This window comes from Camarhynchus parvulus, chromosome 1 (assembly GCF_901933205.1).
Source record: "Camarhynchus parvulus chromosome 1, STF_HiC, whole genome shotgun sequence".
Taxonomy (NCBI): domain Eukaryota; kingdom Metazoa; phylum Chordata; class Aves; order Passeriformes; family Thraupidae; genus Camarhynchus; species Camarhynchus parvulus.
In genome coordinates this window covers 39,905,691-39,932,107 of record NC_044571.1, presented here as the reverse complement: position 1 = coordinate 39,932,107, position 26,417 = coordinate 39,905,691, and the positions used below count along the sequence as shown (strand labels likewise).

General features: G+C 39.0%; 2 protein-coding genes across 15 annotated transcripts in view; both read right to left on the bottom strand.

Annotated features, from left to right (window-relative positions):
* Positions 1-5,255: 5,255 nt before the first annotated feature.
* LOC115902939 (solute carrier family 15 member 1-like) lies at positions 5,256-9,031 on the bottom strand. The gene is made up of 4 exons (XM_030946919.1): positions 8,988-9,031; positions 7,223-7,334; positions 6,246-6,353; positions 5,256-5,621 (listed from the first exon to the last, which is right to left on the bottom strand). The coding sequence occupies exons 1-4, from the start codon at positions 9,029-9,031 to the stop codon at positions 5,433-5,435; spliced, it is 453 nt and encodes a 150-aa protein (XP_030802779.1). The 3' UTR covers positions 5,256-5,432.
* A 4,070-nt stretch (positions 9,032-13,101) lies between these two features.
* The window catches only part of DOCK9 (dedicator of cytokinesis 9), a 114,974-nt gene continuing 101,658 nt past the window's right edge, over positions 13,102-26,417 (bottom strand). For 8 of the 14 annotated variants that reach the window (XM_030961970.1, XM_030962023.1, XM_030961942.1 and 5 more), the window contains exons 46-55: positions 23,617-23,739; positions 23,152-23,265; positions 22,892-22,897; positions 22,458-22,493; positions 21,515-21,661; positions 20,491-20,701; positions 19,566-19,756; positions 18,279-18,379; positions 17,953-18,091; positions 13,104-15,478 (exon numbers count right to left, since the gene is read on the bottom strand). In XM_030961970.1, coding sequence (XP_030817830.1) covers positions 15,356-15,478; positions 17,953-18,091; positions 18,279-18,379; positions 19,566-19,756; positions 20,491-20,701; positions 21,515-21,661; positions 22,458-22,493; positions 22,892-22,897; positions 23,152-23,265; positions 23,617-23,739 — 1,191 coding nt within the window. In that variant the 3' untranslated portion in view covers positions 13,104-15,355. Of the gene's footprint in view, positions 15,479-16,017; positions 16,026-17,952; positions 18,092-18,278; positions 18,380-19,565; positions 19,757-20,490; positions 20,702-21,514; positions 21,662-22,457; positions 22,494-22,891; positions 22,898-23,151; positions 23,266-23,616; positions 23,740-26,417 lie in introns of all 14 variants that reach the window. The other 6 variants (XM_030962047.1, XM_030961951.1, XM_030961987.1 and 3 more) reach the window with 3 other exon arrangements.

Sequence of the window (26,417 nt, the reverse complement as noted above, 5' to 3'; positions counted from 1 at the left end):
GGAAGGGGGAGCAGCCGCTCTGAAAGGGGCCGAGCGGCCCCGGCTGTTAGCCCGGTAGCGGCCGGGATATCAGCCACGCAGCGACCCCAGCCCGGAACCGCCACTCCGCCGCCGCTTTTCCCCTGGCCTGGCGAGAGTGGGGCTCGGGATCGCGGCCCGGCCTGCCCGCCGCCCTTGGGCCCGCCCATGCCGCCCAGAGGGGCCGGGAATGTGAGAGCTCTCGGCGGGGACGCGCTCCCCGGGGGTGGCGCCGCTTCTGGTGCAGCGAGGGCAGGGGTAGAGCTGAGTCGAGCCGCTCGGGGGAGCTGAAGGCTCGTTTGTAGGCGGGAACGGCTCCGTGGCGGTTTCCGGAGTAACGAGTTTTGTTTCTGTCCTGGTTTAAGACAAATTTGGGAGAAAGCCTCCAAGGGGGGCCCCTCCAGAAAGCAAACCTACACGGCCCCTCCCCCCAATTGGTTCGGGAAAGATTCCTCGAAGAGAAGTGGAAAGAATCTGTTTATTTAACAGGCACAGCACCCCCCAGCACACAAAATGAACAATACCAGATGGCAACACTCTTTCACCGCTCTGAAAAAGATGACAAATTCAGAAAGTCTCTCTTGGGGGTGGTCGCTCTGTTATCAGTCCCTCCGGTGGTGGGGCAGCTGCTGCGGACACAAGAGGCAAACTCTCGGTGTTTCCCGGGTCCCAGTTCAGAGCAGGTTCGAGTAGTTCCAAAAAATGGAAAGGAAAAACAGTCCAGGGAAAAATTCGGACTGCTTAGCTAAACTAACTAATGATCAGAAGCAAAAAGCAAGAGCAAAGCGACAAGCCAAGAAAAGCCGCACTATGTAGTGCCCCGTCTGCGTGTCCCGCCAGCCATGGGGGAGCAGCTGATAACAAAACCAAAACAAAACATTCGCTCTTCAGGGCCAGTCTTGAAGGCACAGAACATAATATCCAGCATAAGCAGAACACACGAATGGGGATACAAGCATCATAACGTCACCCTAGGACAGTTTCAGACAGAAACCGAACGCGGCGGCGGGAGGGAGCTCGGCGCCTCTCGGGCCGGGTGTGTCCCCACGGCGGGACCGTCCCCGCGCCGTGTCCCCGCGCCGTGTCCCCGCATCTGCGCTGGGAGACGCTGTGTCCGCAGAGAGCGACGGGCAGTGGGCAGTTCTCGTGGGCACTGCAAGGCTCTGCTCGGAGCAGCCTCTCCTGACACACCGCACAGGTCAGTAAACAGAGTCCTGTTATTAATAAACCCCTTAGAAGGGAAACTAAGTCAAGGTACTGTAAGTATTATTTGTGCCACAGGGGTAAGAGAAATGAGACCTTTCTTCCAAACTTTAAAATATGAATTAGGAAAATGCTGAGCGATTTATCAGTTTCTCTGTTTGCCAAATTCTCCCAAGAAGGATCTCTTGGAATTTTGCGAAAGAATAGCAGATAGTTTAAGATGGTTTACTGTATTAAATTCTAAAATACCTTCTCCTGCACTCCTGCAAATAAGGAAAAGCCAAGGACTCTCTGGTATGAAGTGGAAGAATTCTAAAACAGGGAAAAAGAGCCAGCTCACCAAGACCATCCTGCCTGATGAAATAAACAGGGCAGGAGACTTTTTCTCCTTTTAATGCCTTTATTAAAAGCAATCTGCTCAAGGCTGGGAAGCTTGACGGGTCCGCGGCTTCTCTGTCGACGCTCCCAGGGTGACTCGGAGGAGGAAAAATGTGCAGTTTTGTCCACTAAAGGGCAGACCTGGGTGTCCCGTCCTCACGAGAGCAGTGGGCTTAGCCCTGTATTTCCCAACTTTTGAGTTTTCCAGGCTCGGGTCTTGGTTCCAGCTAAGGTCTTTGCAAGGGGCAACAAAGGTCTTCAGCATCTCTGCAGGTTCGGTACTTTGTTCCTCACGTCCAGACATCACTAATCTCTTAATTCTGTATTGGCTCGTTATTTTTGGGGTCTTTTCGGTAAGTTTGGTGGGGTTGCTTCCCATGGCATGCTGGTCTCTAGGCTATTTAGCATTCTCTCTGATGCGCCCCCCGCCACGTCCCCTCCTCTCACCGTCGGGGGAGAAGGACGACTTAGCCCCAGGCAGGGCCATAGCGATACAAAAGGAGAAATTAACGAGAAGGACCGGTGATTAAAATAACAAACAGGTAGAACTTCACCTTGGCAGCAACTGGTTTAACTGGTTCTGCAACCCTTTTTTTTTCAAAAACAATTGGCAGATTTTTTTCTTTATAACACCTGAGAGTTTAAATAACAGCCCAGTTCTATTCAGAAATCAGCTGGCAAAAGCTGGAGAAGGCAGCAGCTAAGAATTGCAGCATCCAGCTAGAAGCCAAGAATTACTGCATCCAACACTTGTATCCAACTCACTGTAAGTTTATTCTGTGACACAATTAATGACCCTTAATTTCCGACTAGCTGCAGAATTATTAACACTGTTGTTGATCTTATGTAAATCAGAGTGACAAAATTAATAAGGATTTGGTTGAAATTTGAAAGCAAACTCAAATTCTACCCCAGGTAACACTCAAAGGAGCTCACTAAACCTTGAATATGCTGTCAGTATTGACTTCATGGTTTCCAAACTGGATAAAAGAAGTATTCATAGTACCTGTAGTTATAGTTGGCATCTGTATGATATGATGGTGTGATTAAATATGGAGTAGAGACTAGACAAAGGAGAGTCTTGTTACTGTCTAAAAAAGGGAGAAATTATGCTGGTTTTTTTTTTTACCTTTTTTCCTCCTCTATATTCACCGTATTCCTTATGCATGTAAGGTATACAGTATAGCTTCTTATTGTAACTTAGTTTCAGCATTTTTCTAGGCGGGAAGAAAAAACAAATTTCAGAATCCCTATGCTACCTTAGGTCTCCCTGGCTACTAAAGTTGAAAACAGCTCTTTGAGACATGTTTTCATAAACAAAGTACAGCAAGTACCAAGGGGGGGTCTCCAGAAAAGGCGCTTTACCCGAGGGGGAATTGCATCACCACTTGTCCTCCTAATTTTCATTCTGATTTTTGTCAATTATACTAATTTCCTAAAACCTATAAAACTGTATTCACCCCTGTGGGAGTGGGATTTTGTGGACATTTTTCCATTTCTCCAACTGCCTCTGGAGGCCTTCAAATAAAGATCCACTTTTACATTACTTCCTCTGCTCATTTTATCTTGAAAGTGTGTTGTTAAATTTCTAGGTTGAAAAAGGCATCAGAACACCAAGCTGGATGGGAGTCTTGATCTGCTGTAGGGTAGGAAGGCTCTGCAGAGGGGTCTGGACAGCAGGGATCCATGGGGCAGTGGCCAATGGTATGAGGTTCAAAAAGACCAAGTGCCAGGTCCTGTCCTTGGGTCACAAGCACCTGTAGTTCTATAGGCTGGGGGAAAGTGGCTGGAAAATTTGCCAGCAGAAAAGGACCTCGGGGTGCTGGTCAACAGCCAGCTGAACATGAGCCAGCAGTGAGCCCAGGTGGCCAAGAAGACCAGTGGCATCCTGGCTTGTTGCTTATTGCATCAGCAATAGTGTGGCCAGCAGGACCAAAGCAGTGATTGCCCTCCTGAATCAGCACTGGGGAGGCCACAGCTCAAGTCCTGTGCTCACTTCTGGGTCCCACATTACAAGAAGGACATTGAAGTGATGGAGCCAGTCCAGAGAAGGGCAGTGGAACTGGGGAAGGGTCTGGAGCACAAATCCTGTGAGGAGCAGCTGAGGGGGCCTGGGGTGTTTAGCCTGGAGAAAAGGAGGCTCAGGGGAGACCTGGTCCCTCTCTACAACTGCCTGAAAGGAGAGTGTGTAGCCAGGTGGGCATCAGTCTGTTCTCCAGGCAAAGGATGAGAGAAAACAACCTCAGGTTGTGCCAAGGGAGGTTGAGATTGGATGTGAGGAGAAATTCCCTCACTGAAAGAGTAGTTAAACAGTAGAATGGGCGTCCTTTCACCAGGGAGGTGGTCGAGTCACCATCCCTGGAAGCATTCAAAAAATGGTTGAATGTGGCACTTCACAATATGGTTCAGTGGGCAGAGCAGTGTTAGATCTAAGGTTGGACTTGATGATCATGCAGGTCTTTTCCTACCTTAATGATTCTGTCATTTATGTAAACACACAGCTACTCCCTGACAAACACAGGTCCTGTTTTGCTCATCTTCCAGTCCTTTCCCTCCTATACAGTCAGAGCAGCTGTTAAACTCCCTGGGATGTGGACTAAAGTCCATCTCTAGGGTTAAGGTGGTTTATACAGAGCTTTGACTCAGGACTAGGAAAAGCTGGCTAGTGCTAGTCTGCCATAAATAAAGCTGGTATAAAATTCCCTTAACTCATCAGAGGATGGTAGGGAGCCAACAGTTCCTGTGGCTGTTACAGCAGACCCTCAGTTCCATTGGCTGGGGGACATGCAGTATCACAAATCCATGGGGAAGGCTCTCCCTAGATGACCTGAGAGACCAAGAGGGGATTACTGCCTCTGGGGTAACAGGACTATCTCTAACACAAGCAAAGAGTGCCTTGGACTTGCCTTTTCAAACTCCATTTGAAACTGTCTTCATGGGTAAGGGACTCTATTGTCAGTGCACATGGAGGCCTAGGTGCCAGCAGCTGCAGTGGGAACAGGGGGCACAGGGCCCATGGAGCTGCAGGGTGAGCAGAACACCCATGGCTTGAATATGTGTAGATAAAGGCACCACAGAGGTGGTATTGAGTTTTGTTACCATGCAACTGTAAGCCATGTTCTTAAAACACTTTCCTTATTTTGTTATTATGTAAGTTTTATTGCTCTTGCTTGTTCCAAAGGTCATTTGCTGTTATCATTTTACCTGAGTGGGCACTTCTAATATTAACTAAAGACATAACAGGAGTTAAATGGGTAGTTAACAGGCAGATAAAGCATTATATTACAGTGCACATCCAAGTTCCTGCCACTTGGAACACAGACAACATTTTAATCTGATCACTGCCAGAGCTTTGCTCCCATTATCTATAAGGAAGTACAAAAGAATTCAAGGCACGTGTGACCTGCTGTCTTCAAGTAACAGTGATGCTAGAGAGATCATGCAGAGAGCTTGGCTTCAATTGCTTTCCTTGACAAGTCTTGTTTCCTTCACAATATAAAATTGACATACAGTATAAAAATACATCTTTTCAAAGGGTCCAATAGTTCCAAGTCAAGTTTCAATATTATAATGCTATAATATTTAAGCTTGAGGTACATTAAGAGTGCAAATTCTGCTGGAGTTTCTTCAGGAGATCACATTCAGTACAAGAGAGAGAGACATATTTTCCTGCTGCTTCCCTAGAGAGGCTGCACTTTAGGTTAAAACAGTTTTGCTTAATGTCTTCCACAAGACATGTAATCCAGAGGTGTTATTACTGATACCCTGGTTCCTCTGACTGCAGGAGAGTGAGTGGGATTTCCATGATTTACAACACTCGTTGAATACAGCTTTTACAGACAAGAATGAGCTTCAGCTTCCTTTTCATTGCTGTCTTGATAATTCTTGTCTTCTTCCTTTTCTTCCTTGCTGAACTGGGCTTCAATCTCATTTGGATCAATATAGGTATAAAAAGAAGCCATGATAGCAAAAATAATGCAAACTACCAACAGCAGGGCAGCAAACAGCACATACTCTGCCCACTGCAAAGAAAAAGACAATCCAGAATTTATCCACCAATATTCATTTGTCAAGAGTATTACACCATTTTAGTATTTTCAGGAAGGAAACTCAGAATGTGAAACTGAGTGAACATAACAAGTATCATATGGCTTACAGGACTAAGTATTAATTAAGCATATAATGCATATTAAAGCAAGTCAGAATTGAGGCTCTTTCGGCATTTCTATCTTCACTGAAAAAACAAAAATTCTGTGAATGCTGAAAAATTCTGCAGCATCCTTTTCCTGGAAGAACTGGGAATTGAGTGAAAGACTGAGAAGGAAACACAGCCCCTTCCTTTTGGCCAGATCTCTAAACCAGGCTGGCACTGATTCTGCTTCCGTTCAAAAATTTTTACAGCTGACCTAGTGACCACAAATGTGGGCAGAGATCAGAAAAGCCTCTACCTGAAAAGCCTCAACATCTCTGTTTCATGCTCTTTCTGATTTAATTTAGCTTAAACTGGGGACTGTCAGAGCTGTTTCAGAGATATTGAGTGACACAGAATGGCACTCAGAAAGCAATTTTAATTCATTACAGAGCACTACTAATAGCTGCTTTTTCCCAGTGTAATATAATAGCACACCTACTGCTTGCATGCTTACCTGCTCTTGGATTGTGGATACCCCAGCCATGATAAGGACAATTATGTTACCAACAGCCACAGTCAGCAGCCATCCAGCCTGCAGCACTGACTTCATGTTAGATGGGGCCTGCAGAGACAGACATTTAAGTTTTGGCGGTAGCATTTATTTTCTGATGCATTTACTGCAATCTTTACCTTACAATAAACACAGTTTCTCTGTGAGGAAGCAGGATTTCAGGGTTTGCTAGGTTTTGGTGGTGGTTGGGGCTTTTTTTAAATTTATTTTTTGACATTAAAAATTGCTAGAGAGCTAAACAGGCCTGGAGAAGGCTTTGAGGAACAAGAGACCACTAGCACACTAACTGTAACACCTTTTACTTACACACACCACGTAACTAACAGGTGCACAGGTGTAATGTTACATCTCAGAAACACGTGGCACACATGACATGAAGAAATTGAGTGCATCACCTAGCAAATCACACCTTACAACATGTCCATCACTGCAGTTTCTAGATTCACAATGAAGAGAAGAAATACACACAGCTACTGAAGTGGACTCAAGAGACAAAGGAATTAAAAGTGTTTAATTATAACATTAATAAAAGCTAACAAAAAGGCTGTATGGAGTAAACTGGTGGGGAGATGAAGTGCCACTACTTCCTCAGTTTATTTTTGAGAGCTCTCAAAAAAAAACAGTTTGGTTTTATTGCAGCAGTACAGTTGCACTTATTTTCAATACATATCTACGTGGGAGGAGGAAATTTGAGGACTGGTAGTCAAGTCTTCAAATGATATAACTCAGCACAGCTTCACGGAAAACCCCAAATCCTTGGTTAAACAGGGCCAACTTGCACCAGTCTATACAGTCCTTCTAGGAGCTGTGAGGGACATAGGGGTCAAAGCAGTAGCACAGAACCACCACTAGAGAAACAATACATCATGGAAGATCTTAACTTGCACCAAGATTCTTACCTCAGGAAGAAGAATACTTACCTGTGAGTATGAAAACTCCAGCCCAGTGACAGAGAACAGTACTTCTGCACATGCAAGAAGAAAATACTGAGGGATCTGCCAAGCCATATGGACTGTATTTGGGGTAAAATAACTTCAAAGTATGTAACTTTAAATATGCTAGCAAAACACTAGAAATTGCAAAAAGCATGTTAGGACAGTAATAATGAGTGTGCACAGTTAAAGCATTCTAAGCAGTTCTATAATCATATAGAAAGTGGAGAGAAAATAACAAATATTGCACATGAAGCATTGCATACGTAGTTATGAAGTATAGTTTTGTTTACAGCAGACTTCATTCAAATCTGTAGTGTCTAACAGGGCTAAAGGTTTAAGGCCATTAGTGGTGATCATGAATTCTTGCATTATGTTATTATTACAACCATCATTATTTTTATAGTTAACAATGTCTTTGTGTCCTTTTAGGATACCAGAATTCTACCATCTATAGTTAAAGACAAGAGGAAATTAAAGGATTAAAGACAAGAGGAATAATTCTACAAGTGTTTTTTTAATTAAAGTATCAACATGGAAAGGAATTCTATCTATATTGTCCATTCAATAACAGTGGCAACTCACATCATCAAGTGAAATGGTATTGGCAACTCCATATTCAAGTATCTCAGAAAAAACTGAACAATAGGTCAGAGCTGTTGAAGCGCTAATGAGAGACGGTCTGAAAAAGAAAAAACCCATACCCCACAGTTCAGACCATAGGTGTAGTCAATTGGGATTCCTGGGGGCAGGCTTTAGCAGTAGGAACTGAAAGCAGGCATTCAGTACCTGCTCCTTGTCTTTTGTCACCAGGGCACCCACCTAACCCAGCAGCTGGCCCATGTTTTCCCTAGCATTCCTTTTCCTACTGATGTACTTGAAGAAGACCTTCTTGTCCTTGATTATATTAGGGTCGTGGTCCTTCTTATCTCATCCCTTCATACTCTGACATTCCCATATTCCTCCCAAGTGGCCTGTGCCTTTTTCCAAATTCCATAAACTTCCTTATATGTTTGAATTTTGCCAGAAGCTCCTTGCTTATCCATGCATTTTTCCTCCCCCCTTTCCTTGATTTCTTATTCAAAGGGATGCACCAGTCTTGAGCTTGGAGGATGTGATGGTCTATAACGGCGGGGTTTTCGGCGTCCGTCTGTCCCTGGCAGCCGTCGGTGTCACGGACAGAGGAGCACAGCTGAGCACAGCCTGTCCAGGTGCCTCAGGCAGGCTGCCAGCCACAGGCAATCTTGGCAAGCAGCTCAGCTCTTTAAGTGAGATCAGCTCTTTGGTGAATTCAGCTCTTTAGTGATTCCAGCTCTTTGCTTGCTGAGTGCCTTGGCAGACGCAGGGATGAGAGAGGAGAAGGGCTGTACGAGGTTCCACAGATGTGTCTTTATTGGCAACCTCTGCGAAGGGTGACAGTGACAGCTGTTCTGCCAAACTGGGTAGAGGCAGGGGTTCACATAGAGTATGTGGGTTTTGGGAAACAGTCCAATAGTAAGGGTCAAGGTGGATATGATCTATGGTCATACAGAGAGATAACGAGGGTGTGAGGTGGAAGAGGGGTTTCTTGGTCCAGCCATCATGACTAGGCATTTCTCATCTTAGGCAACTGACTGCCAGGGAGGCCTTGCAGGCCCTGTGCCTGCTACAATGCTCAATTATAAACTCTTGGACCCTCCTACCTTGCCCGTGGGATTCCTTCAAGTAGCCAAAATTAGCTCTCCTTGAAGTCCAGGGCTGTAATCCTACTTACTGTCCTGCTCCTTCCACAAAGGATTCTATACTCCACCATCTCATGGTCACCATAACCAAGACTACTACCGGCTCTCCTATCCAAAACCTGTCCTTCTTTCTTAGTTCAAGGTCCAGCAGGACAGATCCTTAATGACTCTTCCACCACCCGTGTCCAAAAGTTACCATCAGTCTCTGCAGGAACCTCCCAGGCTGTGTGTTCCTGCTGTAATGATCCTCCCACAGGAGGGATCGTTCCAAATATTCTCAGTTAAAGGTTGTAGCTTGGTCTGTAAGATTGTTTCCTTGCATCTCCTAGGAAGGAAGAATACAATCATTTCAGAGGGGCTGGTGAGGTGAATCCATAACATGGAATAATTGATAACAACTATTCATTATTTAAGGATGAACAACCTGAATTGAGACTGAAGTATTTTAAAGAAAATGAGGGCATATTACTATCTGTTCAGATTACATGTTATTTATAAATATTATTAGATATTTTTGACTAATTTTTTTTAGATTGGAAGAATTGTAATAAGGAAAAAGAATTTGCAGGGGTGTGCAGCTCATCATGGAATAGTCAATATTGCAACATTCATGGAGTTCTGAGAGTTATGGAATGAACAATGAATTGAACAGTTTTGCTGAACTAAGGTCCTTTCCTTGCAGTTTTCTGTACATGCTTGGGAATGTCTTGTTTCTTCCTTTTACAGTCCACACCACTGACAAAAACCCTGATAAAACACTGATAAAAGGGTACTCACCAGCTCTATGAGAAGTTTCACTTCTATCTTGGTACTAATAATGCTGACTGGAAAAAAATTATGCAGTCGCCTTCTTTTCAGACTTCTTCCAGGCTTCAGAATACTCTTCTTTTTCCCCCCAAACATGAAATGTTAACTCAAAGTTACTTATTCAGTGGCTATCAGAATTTTCTGGTATTAAGTCTGATAACTGTTCTAGGCTGGTAGGCATCTGCTTTCCCTCATACACTTGGAAAAAAATCTGATGTGTTACTTCAATTAATTTGAAAACTATATTTGTATAAAGCTGCTTAAATCTTATACCAATTCTTAAAATATTAAATTGAAACAAAACTAATGTAAAAGATTTTTTATTTTGGAAGATGAGTGTGCTTTGAAGGCCTCAGCTGCAGTTCTGCCAACTATGGTCACAATTTTCATGTTCCCCATCTTAATTTGTCACATCAAACTTCCACATTTTTGGGAGTCAGATATCAGAGTGATAAACATGAACAGATTATACAGCACTAGCTACAAAAATCACTATCCCAAGAAGCTCCACTTGCTGTTCAGGTATTTGCTGTCAATGAATCTTACAGGACAGAGAGAGGCACACACACAAAAAAAGATGTTCTAAGGATTCATAGCGAAAGGGTTATTTACCTATTCCCTTCAGCCTCCTTTTTTTGTCTTTCCAGCTAATCCTTCATAGCACAACCAAAACAGCAAAACAGAACCACACAGCTAGAAAGCTCTCAGTGCTTTTTTCATCATTTACAACATGTAGTAATAAAACAAGGTGTAGTATTTACAAGGTATTTTACAATACCGTGTAATATCAATCACACCCTGTTTTTGCAGGAAAAAAAAAAGTGGCAGGTTTTGCATTGAGAGAAGAAATTACAAAACTCCTTCCTAAGCAGAAAATACCAGCAAAAAAAGCCCCAATATCTACTACAGTTAACTTGAAAAGGATATACTGCCTAGTCTCTGGATATAGTTTTAATTGTTTATTTGTGTTGAGACCAAAACGTATTTAGAGTCTAAAAGATTCTAAATAACTCATATATTCACTATAATACTTAAAAAAGGAAAAAAACGCACCATCAAAATATTTTAAAGATATTAAAACGGTCACTTTCAAAATATCATAAAAACAATTGAATTTTTTCATTATCTGCCAAAGCTTTCTTTTTTTCTTCCTGCAGGAAGCTCCAGGACTCCCACTCTGAATACAGTTAAATACAGAATTTTTCTGTTCATGAAAAACCAGCAGTCTTCATAAATTTTAACAGCTAACCTTCATGACAGACAGTGACTCAGGTGTCTCCTTTGTACTGAAGTTTTGTCATAAAGAAATCAAAGATAACAGAAACTGGATATAAGAAAAAACCTTGCCTGCCTTACCACCTAGACTAGGTGCTTTCATTAAGAGCCAGGTCCATCCAAAGACACAGTTTTACTTGAAATAATTATATTCCAACTTAAATACTTATTCTTAATACTTATTTTATTTCTACTTAAATACTATTTAAAACAATATTTATAACATTTTTGTTAAGTTTCATTTACTGCTTACCATGTCCATCCTCAGACCCAACTGCAAAGATCCCCTTTACCTATTACAAGTTGCTGTTGTGTATCAAACTCTGGCAACAGGAAAACAGAGCCCGCTCAGCAATTTGAAAAAAGATTTTTGAAGAGTATGAATTGGAAAGGTCCAGTTTCATTTGTCCCTACACCTCCTCAACTTTACAGTCCTTAAGCCCCCTCATTCCTGTGGCTTGGCTTCCTGCTCCCTGCAGGGCATGACAGACTGGTCAGCACAGAGTGATGCAGTCGAGTGGAGGGGTCTCTGCTTTGGCCAGGGTCTGTTTGTATGTCCCCAGAGCCACAGATCCTTTGGCCAGTGTCTGTTTGTATGTCCACAGATCCACAGACCCTCTCCTCCCCTCGAGGTTCCCAGGCAGGGCTTGGTAGCCAACTGTCAGCCCTGGCAGTGTGCTAAGCTGTGTTTCTGCCATAGCCAGGACATCCTTTTTTATCAAATATTTGATCACCTCAATATCCTGCACTTGTTCTGTGGTGAAGTCCCCGACTGCCAGAGGTGACCATCCTTGTCACCTGCCTGTATTCTCCCACATGCCTTGCTACCCATGACCATACTGCCTCGGGACATACCCCTATGTGATATTCTTGAATTAAACTTAGGAAAAGCTGGAAAAATATACTTGAAACATGCCAGTAGGAATATCTTAGTTACCAAAGGGTATCCAAGATACTGAAGAGTTATTGTAGAAAGGGAGAAAACATCTAACCCACAAGAAAAGAAGGGGAAGGCGCCATTCTTTCTTTCATCCACCAAGTGGTTCTTGGAAAAGGGAAAATGTCTAATTTCATTATCCTCATGAGATGGTTCCCAAAGTGCAGGGAGGGCAACAATGCAGGGCCCAAATACCAGTTTAGGTTCAAGGCCAACTCTTTTATCATAGTTTTCCCAAGCACAACACAACCAAATGACACCCTGCAAATTCAGCCTTTAACAAGCTCTCAAATTTGATGTACAGGAAAAAAAAATAGGGAGCATGGCAGTGATTTAGATAAACTAATACTGTGAACAAGTAAATCAACACTATGACCAACAACTGTCAAACTGATAATAATTATCAGTCCCTTCTATAACACACTGTGGTCAAATCTGTTATCTCAACACTGACACTGGGTGCCAAAACAGGACTGTTGTGATTCAACTTCATCCAGCTGCTCGCTCAATCCTCTGCAGCAGGATAGGGGACATAATCAGAAGGGTAAAAGTGCGAATATTTGTTGGTCCAGATAAAGACAGTTTAATACGTAAAAAAACCAAAACAAAACCAAGAAAAACAAATTATGCAAAAAACCCTCAATTGCTTGCCAGCAGCTAACCAATGCCAGCCACTCCCTGAAGAAGTGCTGCTCTGGCAAACTATTTCTGCAGTTTTTATTGCTGCACATGACACCTATATGGTACAGGACAATCCTGTGCTCAGTTGGGGTCAGCTGTTCTGGCTGTGTCCCCTCCTCCCTCCTTGTGCACCCCTCAGCTCCTTGTGCACCCTCAGCCTGATCACTGGTGGGGTGAGAGGCAGAAAAAGCCTCGACTCTCTGCAAGCACTGCTCAGCAACAGCTGAAACATCCCTGAGTTATCAATGCTGTTTGCAGTACAAATCCAAAACACAGCCCCATACCAGCTGCTGTGAAGAAAATTAATCAAAAACCTGCACAGAGCCCAAGTCTTTATAAATAAATTAACCCACACAGGATAATTAATTTACATGCTACAGAAGTAACAACAGAGAAGGGTACAGGTAGTACAGAAGGAATTATTCAGGAGGAAAATGCCCACATTTATTACTATGTATAAAGCTTAAACAGTAGAGGGTGTGTTCCCTCATAGAAACACATCACAAGAGATTAAGTCTATAGACATGTCATTTATGTGTTAATCATTAATGATTTAAATGATTTAAGCCTGTGTAAACCTACAGCAATGTCAACTACAGTTTGCTGATTTTCATAGGCCAAGGTTCAGCAAAGCAGTTACACATATATTTGGATGTATATGTGCCTCTGTGTGTGCATCTATCTATCTATCTATCTATCTATACACACACATACATACATGCACACACACATACACAGATACATATTAACTTCTGAATACATACTACATTTATAGGTTGCTTGTCAGATGCATCTTAACCCAAGTGAGGTCTCAGTGCAAAAGGGAAACTGTCAGTTCTGCTCCCAAGACAAAGTGGAAAAAGTCAGAAAAAATGAGGCAATTAAAAGAAGCCATCGTGATACACACAATAGCTCTTAATACATGGATACAAAAGTCTTCCTGAGTGGCAAAACAGATTTACAGGATATATTCTATATTCTCCCAATAATGAAACACCTTTTGAGGTAGGTGTTCCTACACCTATTTCCACAGATGAACAGAAGTGTGAAGCATTTAGGGCAGAGGAGAAGAAAATGCCTCTTACAGCATTGTGAGTTCACTGTCTAGAAGTGTATGATTTTTTTTCCTCTTGAGGGAAAGAATTTTAAACAATGAGAAATTTTGTTTCAGAAACATAGAGAAAGCAGAGTATATGCAGCATTTCACTGCCAAGATGAGCTGCTTTAGAAAAAACCTTTGATGACTAATGGCAACATATGTGTTTCACACTGTTGAAAATGACAGCAAACCTTATGTCCTAAATAAAAGATGATTTCTACTGTCATGTGATGAGAAGTTTTGAAGACTTCCTAATATTAACGGTTTTGGTGAATAACAACCTGTAGTTACAGTAACATGGTACTAGAGTCAAATGCAAGGGACTCAAAACTGATGTCTCAACTAATAATTTAATTGCTTTTACTGACAAGGAATATGAAATAAGACCTACAAGTGTCTGCATCTCATACGCAGGATGCAAAAAGGCATTTTTTAAATTCAAGCTTTCATTTTTCCCAAATGTCAGGGTGAATCTAAAACAAAAAAACGCAGCACACAGTGAGAAAAGTAACTACCTTTTTTCTTTTAATATAGATGTAGTACAGAATGTTTAATTACAGCAGGACAGTGCTTCCAGTTAAATAAAATTAAAAACCTTTATTTTCCCCAAATATAAAATTACTAAATTAATGTCTTAAAAGAATAAGAATATGGAAAAAGCTTTAAATTATACCACCATTTACCACAGTAACCATGATTACCAATTACATACTCCATTGCTTTGGCAAAAAGGGTTTTTTTAATAACTGCATATAAACATAACATAGCAAAGACTGTATACATCTTTATATTGCACTTATTTATATACAGGGATATATGAACTGTAAAGTCTGCATATACTTGGAATGAGAAAATTTTCAAAAGAAACTGAAAGCAGAATGGTAAGAGCAGGTATGCATATTAAAAAAATGCTTAGAAATGTAATACATTTATGTACAGACTGTACGGACTGTATTAACAAACAATATGTACATAACAATTTACTACTATTGATATTTTAGTATAACTCAGTGTTCATTAATACAGACCTTTGGTTGTATTTAGTTGTTCAGTAAGATCTAAGCTCACATATCTCCAAAATGCAACAAGGTATAAAATAAAGCACAACAATTTGCCAAATGGTACAAAAACTACTATTGTCAGTTCCATTAAACCCCAAAAACTAGTGTCTCTGTCTAGCCCCAAAATAGTTCTTGTACTTGGAATCTCTATGTGCCATACACAAAAAGAACACCTGAATGTTACATATCTGCAAAATTACATCCCACAACACTTTTTTTGTAATGTGCAATTCATCTTAATAATACTTTCTAATGAAAAACAGAAGCTAACTTCATAATTTTCCAACACGCACTTCTGCAATGACATTGTGAACAATTTTAAATTTTACCAGCAAGATTAAAAAATATGTATGTGTGCCTCCCTTACTCTAAAAGACTATTACCAGTAACTGCTATTTGCTAAGTGTGCTCAGACATTCATATGAACTACGCAGTTTGCATGTGCCCAACATTTAGCTTCAAGGTCATCCTGAGTTTGCACACAAAGAAGCAAGTCCACAAACTTCAAAAGAAACAAACATACTTTCCTTTACAAAACAATCATGCAACTGAAGAAGAACTGGGCATCCCGTGAACTGTTGTGCTTGTCGGAGTTCCACTTATGGCGTTGAAAATGTGCAGCGAGTTGGGCATGACACTGGCCTTTTCTTCCACTGGAGTAATCTTAAAATGAAAGACATGTATTTACCAAAATGTTTCAAAATGTATTATTTATGTATTTATTTTTATGTTTCAAAATGGCACAGGCATGTCTAGAACAGCTAACCAATTTCTTGATGTGCTGCTCATTGACTCAACCTCCCAGTACTTTTTCAACTGCACAAAACTTTTTGGAAATGGTTATTCTTTTCAGCCATCTCCTAGATTGAGGAGAAGTTACTTCTCCAATATCAGTTCTCCTAACTCAGACATTACACTGTCCTCTGCAGAGGGTGCTTGGACAGTTTCTATCATTCCTCCTGTTAACTTTCAAAAGGAGTTTCATAGTGACAACAAGCTAACTTTTTGCCCCTTTTTGGTTTTCCTTTTTTTGACTTAGAGGTATGATTTGAGCATTTCTCACAAAAAGCTATCGAAACACTGCAAAGATTTCATTCTCAACAGCTATAAACAAATTAATGCTAAAATTAGAAATACCATAAAAAAGGAATTATATAAAGATTAGACAAACTAATAGAACAGAAGTAGAGAAAACTAATTACCATCCCATCTGATCATATTGGCAAGCAGCAGAGGAGAAAAAAAAAATCTGTTAAGATTCTTTTATGCATTTTTTAACAAATTTTTTGCAGTTGTTAAGACCTTGTATGGTTACATTACAGCTAATAGTTTATTCAATGATGGAAAGCTCTTTTTCCCAAAACAGCAATAGGCAGATACATAAAGGAGACATTTAAAAAGATTTAAGTGAAGACCTTCATGTTTCTAAGCCTTCAGGGGAATTATCAGTCTAATTGAAAAAAACCCAAAACCCTAAAGCAAAACCACCAACAACATGGCATGTTTTAATTATGTACAACTAATTACATTTGTATAAGAACACAGTAGTAGGCTTATAGAATATATTACTGCAGTCAGTGCTGTACTTTCATATTCTGTTCACAGTATCTTAAGGATATCAGTTGTTTGTCTAAATGTAAACCAAGAGAAGTAGGGGCAATGTGATTTACACCTGAAGTTTCAGGACATGCTTTTTCTTATCACCAATCTTTGGAAACTCACACACATCAGCATTTTTTAAGCATCTACATCTTCCACTGAGTTCAAAGTAGTTTTTCTTCTGTACAAATTTTCATTATATTCTTTTATTTTTTTTTTTTATGCCAGGGAAATGCTAATCTTGCATTTATCATTAAATTCTTTGACCAAAACACTTGCCTCTGCTTTCCAAAGGGGTATTCTGTATTGCTGTCTAATTCTCTCATGTACCTTGTTCATCTCAATCAGCTTTCCAATCCGTTATCCTCCATTCCGAATCCTCCTCTGCTTATCAATAAATCACATTGAAATATAGTCCAACCGTCCCACTGCTGCTAGCTAAGCAAATTCTTTCTCTGTTCCACAAATCTTTCAAAACTGTTTTCTTCTACTACTGTTTTTTATTAAGAAAACATATCCAACCACATAATTCTGGAATAGTATCACTTCCTATAAATTTTGCTTCACAATGTCTTCTATTGATGGTAGTTAAAAGAGTTATGTCATAAGCTCTTCTCTGCGACAGGATATCAAAATAGGTGAAGGAAAATAAAGCCAATGTGCTTCATCACAATTATATAATATCACAGAGCTACTCAGAACACTGTCCTGAGGAACCACATTGGGAAATAATGAAAAGCAAGACAGCATGTGAAGTGAGCTTTAGAGAAGTGGCACATTTTTGAACAGAAAAAAAGTTCCCCTAGAAGTTTTGGGTACCATCTAAGCAAAGGTTGAATAAAGGGAAATCTCTCTTAAGAATCACAAACCACTCTATGTTTCTGGAAAAAGGTTATAAAAGTAACAGTGGATGAAAGAAAACAGGGCTGAAGTGATGAATATGATGAATAAAAATGTCAAGCACACAGGGATCAAGCACTGAACTTCAGCTCTTCCTGTCCTCCTGGAAATAATATCTTTTCCTTTGAACTCATGAGATATTTCTACCATGGGACCCAGATGCAAAGGCTGAGTGGTACATCTCACGCCACAAAAGTTCTGGTTTTCCTTCCCCACATATTTCTAGCTTGTCAGTATTGGACTTCCCTCAAGAAAATGTATTGGAATACCTCTTGAAAGACATTTAACTCTTTGTTGCAAAAGCCACTATTTATATCTCCAAAACTGAAGAAGAAAGGGCTAAACTTGCAGATCATATATATTAATTTCATTACATTTGTTTTATCTTTATTGTAGTCTTCCTTGCCTACAAAAACAGGCTGGGAATACACAAGCAAATAAAAAAATAAAACCAGGCTGTGAAATACACAAGCAAAAAAAAATGAAGGTCCACCATTTAATGACAGGCTTATACTCCCATAGAAATAAAAAAAAGAAACAACCCTTTTGTGTAAAGCATCCCATACATTTCCCCTACTCTTTTCACATTATTGTTACATTCTGAATGATAGTATGCATAATTTAATTTCAGCACATACTTGTTCATGCATTATTTCAGAAAGCTCTTTTGCCATTTCTCTGTAGTTTGCTTTCATTTCTTCTTGATATTCCAGCTGATCTTCTTTTATCAGTCGTTCATTTACACCCAGAGCATGCCCACAGGCTTCAACAAATTGCCTGATTTGGAGAAAATAAGAAAGTCCTCAAACAGAAATCCAAATTATTGATTTAGAATGTCAGCCTAAAGTATGTTATTAATGAATCAAACCCTTTAAAAGTTGAAAGTTTCAAAAAGAATTTTTATGAGTCTTGGGAAAAAGGTCCATTTTTTTTCCCTCTCCCCCATCCCCAAGAAATCCCATACCTAAAAACTTCTTTTAGGAGCTTTACTTTATTGTCTGGATATCTTTTGGTGTTAGTGTCATCTAAGAAAGCTCTTGCATATGCTAATGGACCAGCATTAACCTAAAAAGGACAAGAATTTAAAAATAGTTAGATATCTTACATACTGTCTTAGCAATAACAAGTGCTACAGGCATTTATTCCATTTGATTTTCCTATGAGAATACATTGATTTCAAAAAAGCTGGACTTAGAAAACAAGAAAACTGCTAAAGATGGAGCATTAAAGCAGGAGAGGTCTCTCCAGTGCTATAAACCTGTCCTGGCACAAAGAAACCACTTCAATGATGCGGCCAAGTAACTGCAGATATTGCCAATCTGTCATCTCTGTAATGAAATGAGGGTGGGAAAATGAGCTAACCTCCTACTGTTTGGTCTGTGTATCTATTGAAAACAGATTTCCAAGCTGAGAATTCTGCAAAAATCTGCAGAAGTTTTACTGTGCTCTTAAGGCAGCTACAGCAGAAGTGGTTTCAGTGACTTATGACTCATCCTTATTATTCCTTCATATTATCAACAAGAGTCTCTCCCTTCTCATCCCATAATACTAGCTTACAACTTACTGATTCTGGAACCTTGGTTTGGTTTTTTTTCCCTTTTCTGCTGAATGAGACAGCTGGTCATATCAGATGACTGTGTTAACAGTTCCTTTGTTTCCAATCAATTTGAAATAATAGAGCAGCACATTTGTCACTGCATTTTTTGAAGATCCTTTCCATACTGACTTGTACATGCTACACCTGCTTTTCAGGTACTCATTCTGGTGAATCTGATGGCTTCTTTTTACATTCCACTTCCTGCCTGCCTTAGGCAAAAAGGCATGCACAATGAGGTTTTCTATGGTTATCTTCTTCCTATATGTTATCACTCACTCTTTATCTCCATAGGGTTCGTACAAAAATGTCCTAGACCTACTGTGGGCAGACCTACAGCTAGGCAAAATATGCTAATTTATCTTCAGGTTCATCTATTATCTTCTAGCAGTTTCAGCTTTACACCAAAACCTGGTGGGGCTTGAAATGCAACATATTCCAGAGATGAATCTTAATTCTTTTGTGCAACTGTCTCTGATCAGTTGTTTATATTAAATACTTTTATTTCTTTTCCTATTCATGAAATAACTGCAGACGGTGAGCATATTTCTAATTTAGGACACTCTTGAACGTGCAGAATAGAAACCAATTCTAAAATGCTACTTATATAATTTTTCAAGGACAGAAGCAAATGAAACTGCACGACAAAGCTCTTACCTGAACACTGACACTTCCCTGTAGCTTCAGCTGCAATTTGATCATATCAACTTCAGCTGAAGAGCAAAGCTGCCTAAGCTCTGCAACTTTTTTACTCATTTCATCAATGGCTACTTCAATGGGGTTTAAATCAGTGTGGTGCTGGTACATTACTGGAATGCGCTTTTTCACATATGGAAAGCAATGTATGGCTGTGGACAGAAACAAGTTTAACACAGTCAGGAAAAGATTTTTTAATAACATATGCTTTGAGAGAATCTTATGCTAAAATCTCATTTTTATGTAATCAGCTGCCCAATTTAATAACTTATATAATTAGAAATATTACCAAATGGACGGGGAAGCAAGACACTGAAATGTAAATATGCACAGTGTTACAAGCATTACAGCAAAGAAAGATCACTGTCACTACTGCCACTAATAACCACCAAGAAATAAACAACTGGAACTTCATTTATAGGAGAACTCTGAAAAGAATTGCTTAACATTCACAAATCTCAAAGAAGACAAGAATCAAAAATAGCAAAGCTGTATTTTCTATTTCCTCACAAGTACTGGCTATGGACAGCTATAAAGTCACTTTTTATTACAAAATGACTTTGTTATTATAAAGTCACTTATTTGTTTTCACAACTATATTAATACAGAAACTCATACTTAACAGAGACAAAACACAAAATAGTCTTTTTCTAAGAAAAAGTCCAGATTCAGAATTCTGAAAGCTTAAAGAAAAGGAGATAATAATTTTGAGGATTCCTCACTGAAGAAATCAACCTGAAAGATCTAGCTGTGGCCAAAAATATGAAAAGGATTTTAGCTGATAGCTATAAAGCACTTAGTTAGGTGAAATGAAAAAACCCATACAGAACAAAATTAGACCATTTGAACTAATGGTTCCAGTGAAAGCATTCCATTCCATCAGTACCTGTCAAAATAGTCCTTCGCTTACACTGCTCTTCTACCCCTCCTTGTCTTTTACCACCTTGAGTAAAAGGCATCTCAAACATGAAGCGACGTATGTTATGAGTCCTTTCAAAGTCTGTTTTTCTTTCCTGCAGCTCCTTTTCTTCAAAGTATGGAATTACATGTGTAACTTGAATATATGCATATTTTGAATCTAAATCCTTAGGATTTACCTTAAAAACAGGACCAAAAAAAAATCAATGGCTACATTGTGAATAAAGTGGATCTAATAGTAGTCACACAACTTCCAGAAATTAAATTTGGTCTCATAACCTCTAAATTATTGAAAACATGGGAAATGTTCATGCTTTTACAGGGGTTTCCTGTATTCAGTTTTTAACTATTAGGAAGAAAGACAGCCAGATGCATTACAGCACACTGTGGATTTTTTTGTTTGTTTGATTTTTGGAGGTTTTTAACCACTTGTGATTATGAAACCCAGCCCTTTCATCAAGTCTTCCTCTCCTTTTAAAGTTCAAATATTGAAATGCCCACCATTGCTGCACTTTAAGGCCAAAATGCAAAGACATTTTTGAGTTAAGGATTCAAAAGTATCCTTACCAAGGAACAAAAAGAGCCATGACATTATACTAAGAGGAAATCACCATAAAGTCTAAGGATGAGGAGAAAATCACCATATAGTCTAAGGCTGAGGTGTAGAAAAGAGAAGATCTTCCAAACAATGACTGTGCATGAATGGGCAAGAAATATAGCTGAAGTTAACACAGAATATGATCATAATCCAAATTTGTTCTAAGATACAATTACTGTTTTGAGAGGTAACACTACAGAAATTAAGCTTTTTGGTTGCTCTAAAAGGCATACTTAGTAGGAGATAATATTCCTCTCATGCCTTTCCAACAGCAGAGCTTTCAGATGCAGATGCTTGTGTGCTGAATGAGTAACAGCCAGTGATCCCACAGCATTTCAAGTAAACTAGTGAAAGCAGTATATTACAATCTTTTTAGAGAGAATAAAGATCATACTTTGCCAGAATCCTGAATCATTTTGACATTTTCAGCTCCAAATTTGTCAGAGTAGAGTTTCTGGAGTCTTTGGGAAATTTCTGAAAGAGGTGTAAGTTTAGGCTCTTTATAGATATATTCCTTTCCATCTTCATCCTCAAAGAAACCCTGTAAAAAATAAAGTAATCAAAATCTTGGGGAATAAAACATAAGGGAAATTACTAAGATGGAAATAGTGTGTGTGGTTCAAAGGAAATATAAACATTTAACATTAGTATTCAAGCAAACATAAATAGACAGAAATTAAAATCTAAGTAAAAAGATTTTCTAAGAGAATAAAAAAACAACAGAAAAATGTAATTCTCTACTACAACATGAGCGAAAGATAATGGAAACACAGAGTTTAAATTTTACAAGTTTGTAGCAATTCTATGGTGTGACAAGCCTTTGAGATAAGTTTCCTTCACTTTTACTTAAAAGTGAACTTGCAGCACTGTTTCACTTGCCAAAATTGGTAGTCTTGCCCAACAGAACTATCTGTTTCACAAGTGACTATTTTGGTAGAAGTTTACATAAAAACAATCTGAAATTTTTCCTTAGGTAGTGATAAAAAATTAATTCCACAAGATGAAATATAATTATGCAAAGATCTTAATTTTATGATGTACTATTGGTATTTATTTCTTTATTTCCTTACACACAGTACTGTTTTTAAAACCACACCTAAATGCACAACACATGGGAAGTGAAACAGTTTGTTGGTTTAAAACAACAAGCCATGTTGAGTTCATGTTTGAAACCAGAAAATAAATATTTTTGTCATAAATGAAACAGACAAAATAGAAAAGCACAACATATCATGTATAAACACAGGCTAGATTGACAAAAATACCCACACCAAACTAAGGTGAAATGCAGTAGTTGGTACTGCATTGCTTGCTTTGTAAGCAGTTACTGTAATTACCTCAACATCTGTCTCACTGTCTGTAAACTGGTATTGCTATAAAGTCATAAAAGACAACAGAATACATGTAAAATTATACTGCTCAGAGTATTTTACAATTCTCCATGCTCAGCTGGACAATTAAGCAACTGGGCTATGCATGTAGAGAGTGTTTTACTGGATACTGCGTGATACCATAGGGATACAGAGGCATTCTAGACACGGACCAGAGGATGTGAAGCTGCCCAATACACAGCCAGAACTTTGGTTTGAAGCATGCAATACTGATGCATAGAAAAGAGTGATCTGTTCTCTAAATGGAGCTTGATGTTACTTTTGGACTTGCAATGGCTATTAATGCATACCAATCTAAGAAGCAGCCTTGCAAACCACACCGTAGCACTACAGACATTAAGTCAATGCATTGCTAAAAACTGACATTACAGAAAACTTACCGCTGCCTTAAGGTAGTAAACAAAAGAAGAAAAAAGGGAAAAAGGCAAAAAAATTTACTGAGGAAAATCATAAGAATTTTACTGGAATTGATAAATGTTTTAAAAATCAATTACTGATGGTGTTTCTTTATTTCATACAGAACACATTCCTTGTCCTTTTTATGTCACGGTATCAATACAGATGATGAAAGAGTAAACCTTGTAAAATAAATTCAGGTTTTTCTTACTGCATAGAGCAGGCCAGTGAAAGAAACACTCACTTGTCCAAAGAATGCTACCCTGAAATAAGTCCCCAGAAGCCTCTTGCCTGTATGCATAACTTCAGTAACTTTACTGTATGCTCGATGAAGGGTGTCATATAAGTGAGCAAGCCTCTAAAAGTAAAAGAAAACAATAATGAGGGAGAAGAACAAAGCACAACTTTCCTATCTTAAAATAATAAATTATGTCCTTGTAGCCAGTAACAACTGAAAACATTCTTTTATTGAATGGTAGTATTAGGTTTAGCACGTGTACCAGGATGACAATATGTAAGACTAATTTTCAATTATTTATATTTAAATAAAAAAATTAATTATTTAAAATTAAAACAAACATTTCAACACATTCAAATTTCAGTTACTATTTTAATACTCTTATTATGTGATGTCCAATATGCCATGCAGTTAGACTTGAAAATTCAGGATTTTTTTCTTGATCAAATTTACATTTGATGAATTAAGTACCTCAAAATCTCTCCGTTTTTCATAAATGGGAATTATAAGCTTATATATATCAGCGATGAGTTCATAGCGTTCTGCCTTCCAGAGTCCATCAGCACACTGCTCCAACAATTCCATCAGCACATCCTAGATTTGGATACACATTTGAAAGTGTAAAACAATTCAATACTCATCAAAAGCACAGCAAATAATTATACCAAAATTTTTCCAGGTAAGGGAAATCTTGCCTCAAAACAGAATTATGTACACTTTGTAATTTAAGTTATTGTGGCAATCCAAAAAAGCTAAAAGCAAACAAAACAAGACAGAATGGTCTGAGTGTACACACATACTCCTTGTATTTACAAACAGCATGTTGCTTTTAGATATTCTTGAAACTTCTTTGGACCTTCTACCACTCTTGCATCACAGTGGTGAAGCCAGAAGCTGCAAAAAACTCCTTTCATGCTTAGAAGCTACTCTATTCCACCTCCTCTACCACTTAGTCCTTTGGAAGAGGACTAAGTCAGCTTAAAGACATCATTAAGAAAATAAATTTTTAGCTGCAAGCACAGACTAAAAAATGGTACCCTTATCCATGTTGTGCAACAGACCTTAAAACATTTCCTCCTTTCCCCCAGTCATTATGGGGCTGTACAGACTCCTCAGTATCTCCATTCTCAGCAGCCAAGTGATGACAAGTGACAGACCAGTGTCACTGGTGGACCACAAGGGCTGTCCACCAACACTGGTTTATGACACAAGTCTTAATTCAGACACCAGAGGGCATCCAGATGTAGCAAAGTAAAATTTTGTTTAGAAAAGGAAAAGAACATGAAGAGCACAAATGGGAGAGCTGATAGGAAGGAGCAAAAGAACACAACATTTTTAGAGCCCCATGTCTCAATATTTATCTATTCTCATGGGAATAGTTCTTTTCCATATATGCAATGTGTTTCCCTTGACAGCTGTGAGCACAGCCTCTTGCTCTTCGTGGTGCTTTTCTTGGAAAAGTCTGATTCTGGACTGGACTTTTTCCAGTTTGTTGACACCTGTCTTGACTTTTGGGGGTCAGTGCTGGACACAAGGTTACAGATGGGGCTCCACAAATGCCAGCATAAAAGGGAAAAAAACTCCCTTCCCTCTGCTTCTTGAGTCAATCCTCTCAAACACAACACCGCCTGCATTGGATTTTGTTTCCACAAAGTCACATTGATGCTTCCCATTCAACAGGCACTCCACCAGAACTTCCAGGTCTTTCTGCAGAGCTGCTGCTTGGCCTGTACTGAGATTTTTTTTGCTGATTTTTTTTTTTAAGGTGCAAGGCTTTGCACTTGTCTTTGTACAGCCTTGAGAGGACACTGTGTTCCTGCAAGGCTCCTTTATTTACCCATCTGCAATCCAGGACAATGCCTCTCATGGAATGTCACAGGCAAACATGTTTTGATGAAATGCACACAGTAGCCTTGTTAAAAAGCAAAATCCCAAAGTAAATTTTTGCCTACCTTAGATAACCCTGGCCTCAGACAGAATTCTTTTAAAATGAGAACTAAATCAAGAATCCCAAAATTTCAATTTTTGAAAAATGAGAATTTATGTAGATCTTCAGAAAAATCTCACTTAATTAGGAAGAGGTTTAATAAACCGGAGAATATGAAAGATATTTTGACCCTTTTAGAAACATGAAAGGACTCTCTCTTATCCTCCAATACTTGTAAATGCTCCTTTGGAAATTTAACACTAAAATAACTAGCAATAAGGGAAATCTCAAGTTTTAAGGGAAGAAATTCCACATGGCTTGTTACCATGGATAGGAAAAATTCTCATCAGAGCATCATTTTGCTAAGTAGTAGTAAAATACAATTTGAAAGATGTTTCTGATTTTTGACTTCTGCCCCCAATTGATCTCATTTTTTTTCTCAGACAATACAGTTCTGCTTACTTATGAACACACTGAGGAAACAATTTATGAGCATGTTCCTATTCCTGAAGGAACAGGGCTACCTGTTCTGAAGCACTTCTAAAATGATTTTTATTCTGCTAAAGCCAAACAGTTCTTCCCTATTGTTACTCTTGTTATTATTATTATTTCTCCCCTATTATTACTTTTCCCATGTTTCAGATAACTTTCAGAAGTTATCTGAAAAATAGTAACATTTTTCAATATTTCATCAGTTAGAGTACTACGTGGTTAAGTTTAGAAAGAGTTGCACGCAGGGAAAAATGAAATTTGGCTTGGTTTGATCCTTCTGCAAGCTGTACAGGGTTATATTTTCACTCTTGGCTTACTTCCGTTCCACGGAAATACTGAGAGATGGAAATAAATTTGTGTAGGGTTCAATGACCCAGAAAAATCAGTATATTATTTTTGCAGGGAGTGACTAATGAAAAAAAGAATAAAGACATTCCATTTTTTTAAAAACGTGTAATAATTTAAGTCTGACAAATGGTCTGGCAGGAAAACAGTGACAGAAATTTCCAACAAAACTTTCCATCAGTAGTAGTCCCTAGAATTCCTGATCTTCAGTAACTTAGAGCAGCTTGCATTTCGCTTTGAGTAACATGCTACATTTCATGCTGGATCAGAAGAATCAATGATTTTAAAAAGACAGCACAAAAATTGAAAAAAAGTACAAACCACAAAACAATTTGCACAGTCAAGTAATATTGTCATACAGCTTTACCATACACTAATTAAAACACAAAAGAAAAATATTTTTGTTGTACAATTACACTTACAAACCAGAGGGTTTTCCAACATGACTGCTGCCAATTGTGGTCTGCCCCTCTCTGCCACAACAACACCAGCAAATATATAGTGCAGA

Bases quoted from the DNA above. Each gene is read 5' to 3' on its own strand.
- LOC115902939 (XM_030946919.1), bottom strand. From the start codon at position 9,031: ATGAGATGGTGGAGTATAGAATCCTTTGTGGAAGGAGCAGGACA. The intron at 6,354-7,222 runs GTAAGTATTCTT...CTGTCTCTGCAG, and splicing joins TGGAGTTTTCATACTCACAG to GCCCCATCTAACATGAAGTC. The intron at 5,622-6,245 runs GTAAGCATGCAA...TTTTCTTTGCAG, and splicing joins TATCCACAATCCAAGAGCAG to TGGGCAGAGTATGTGCTGTT.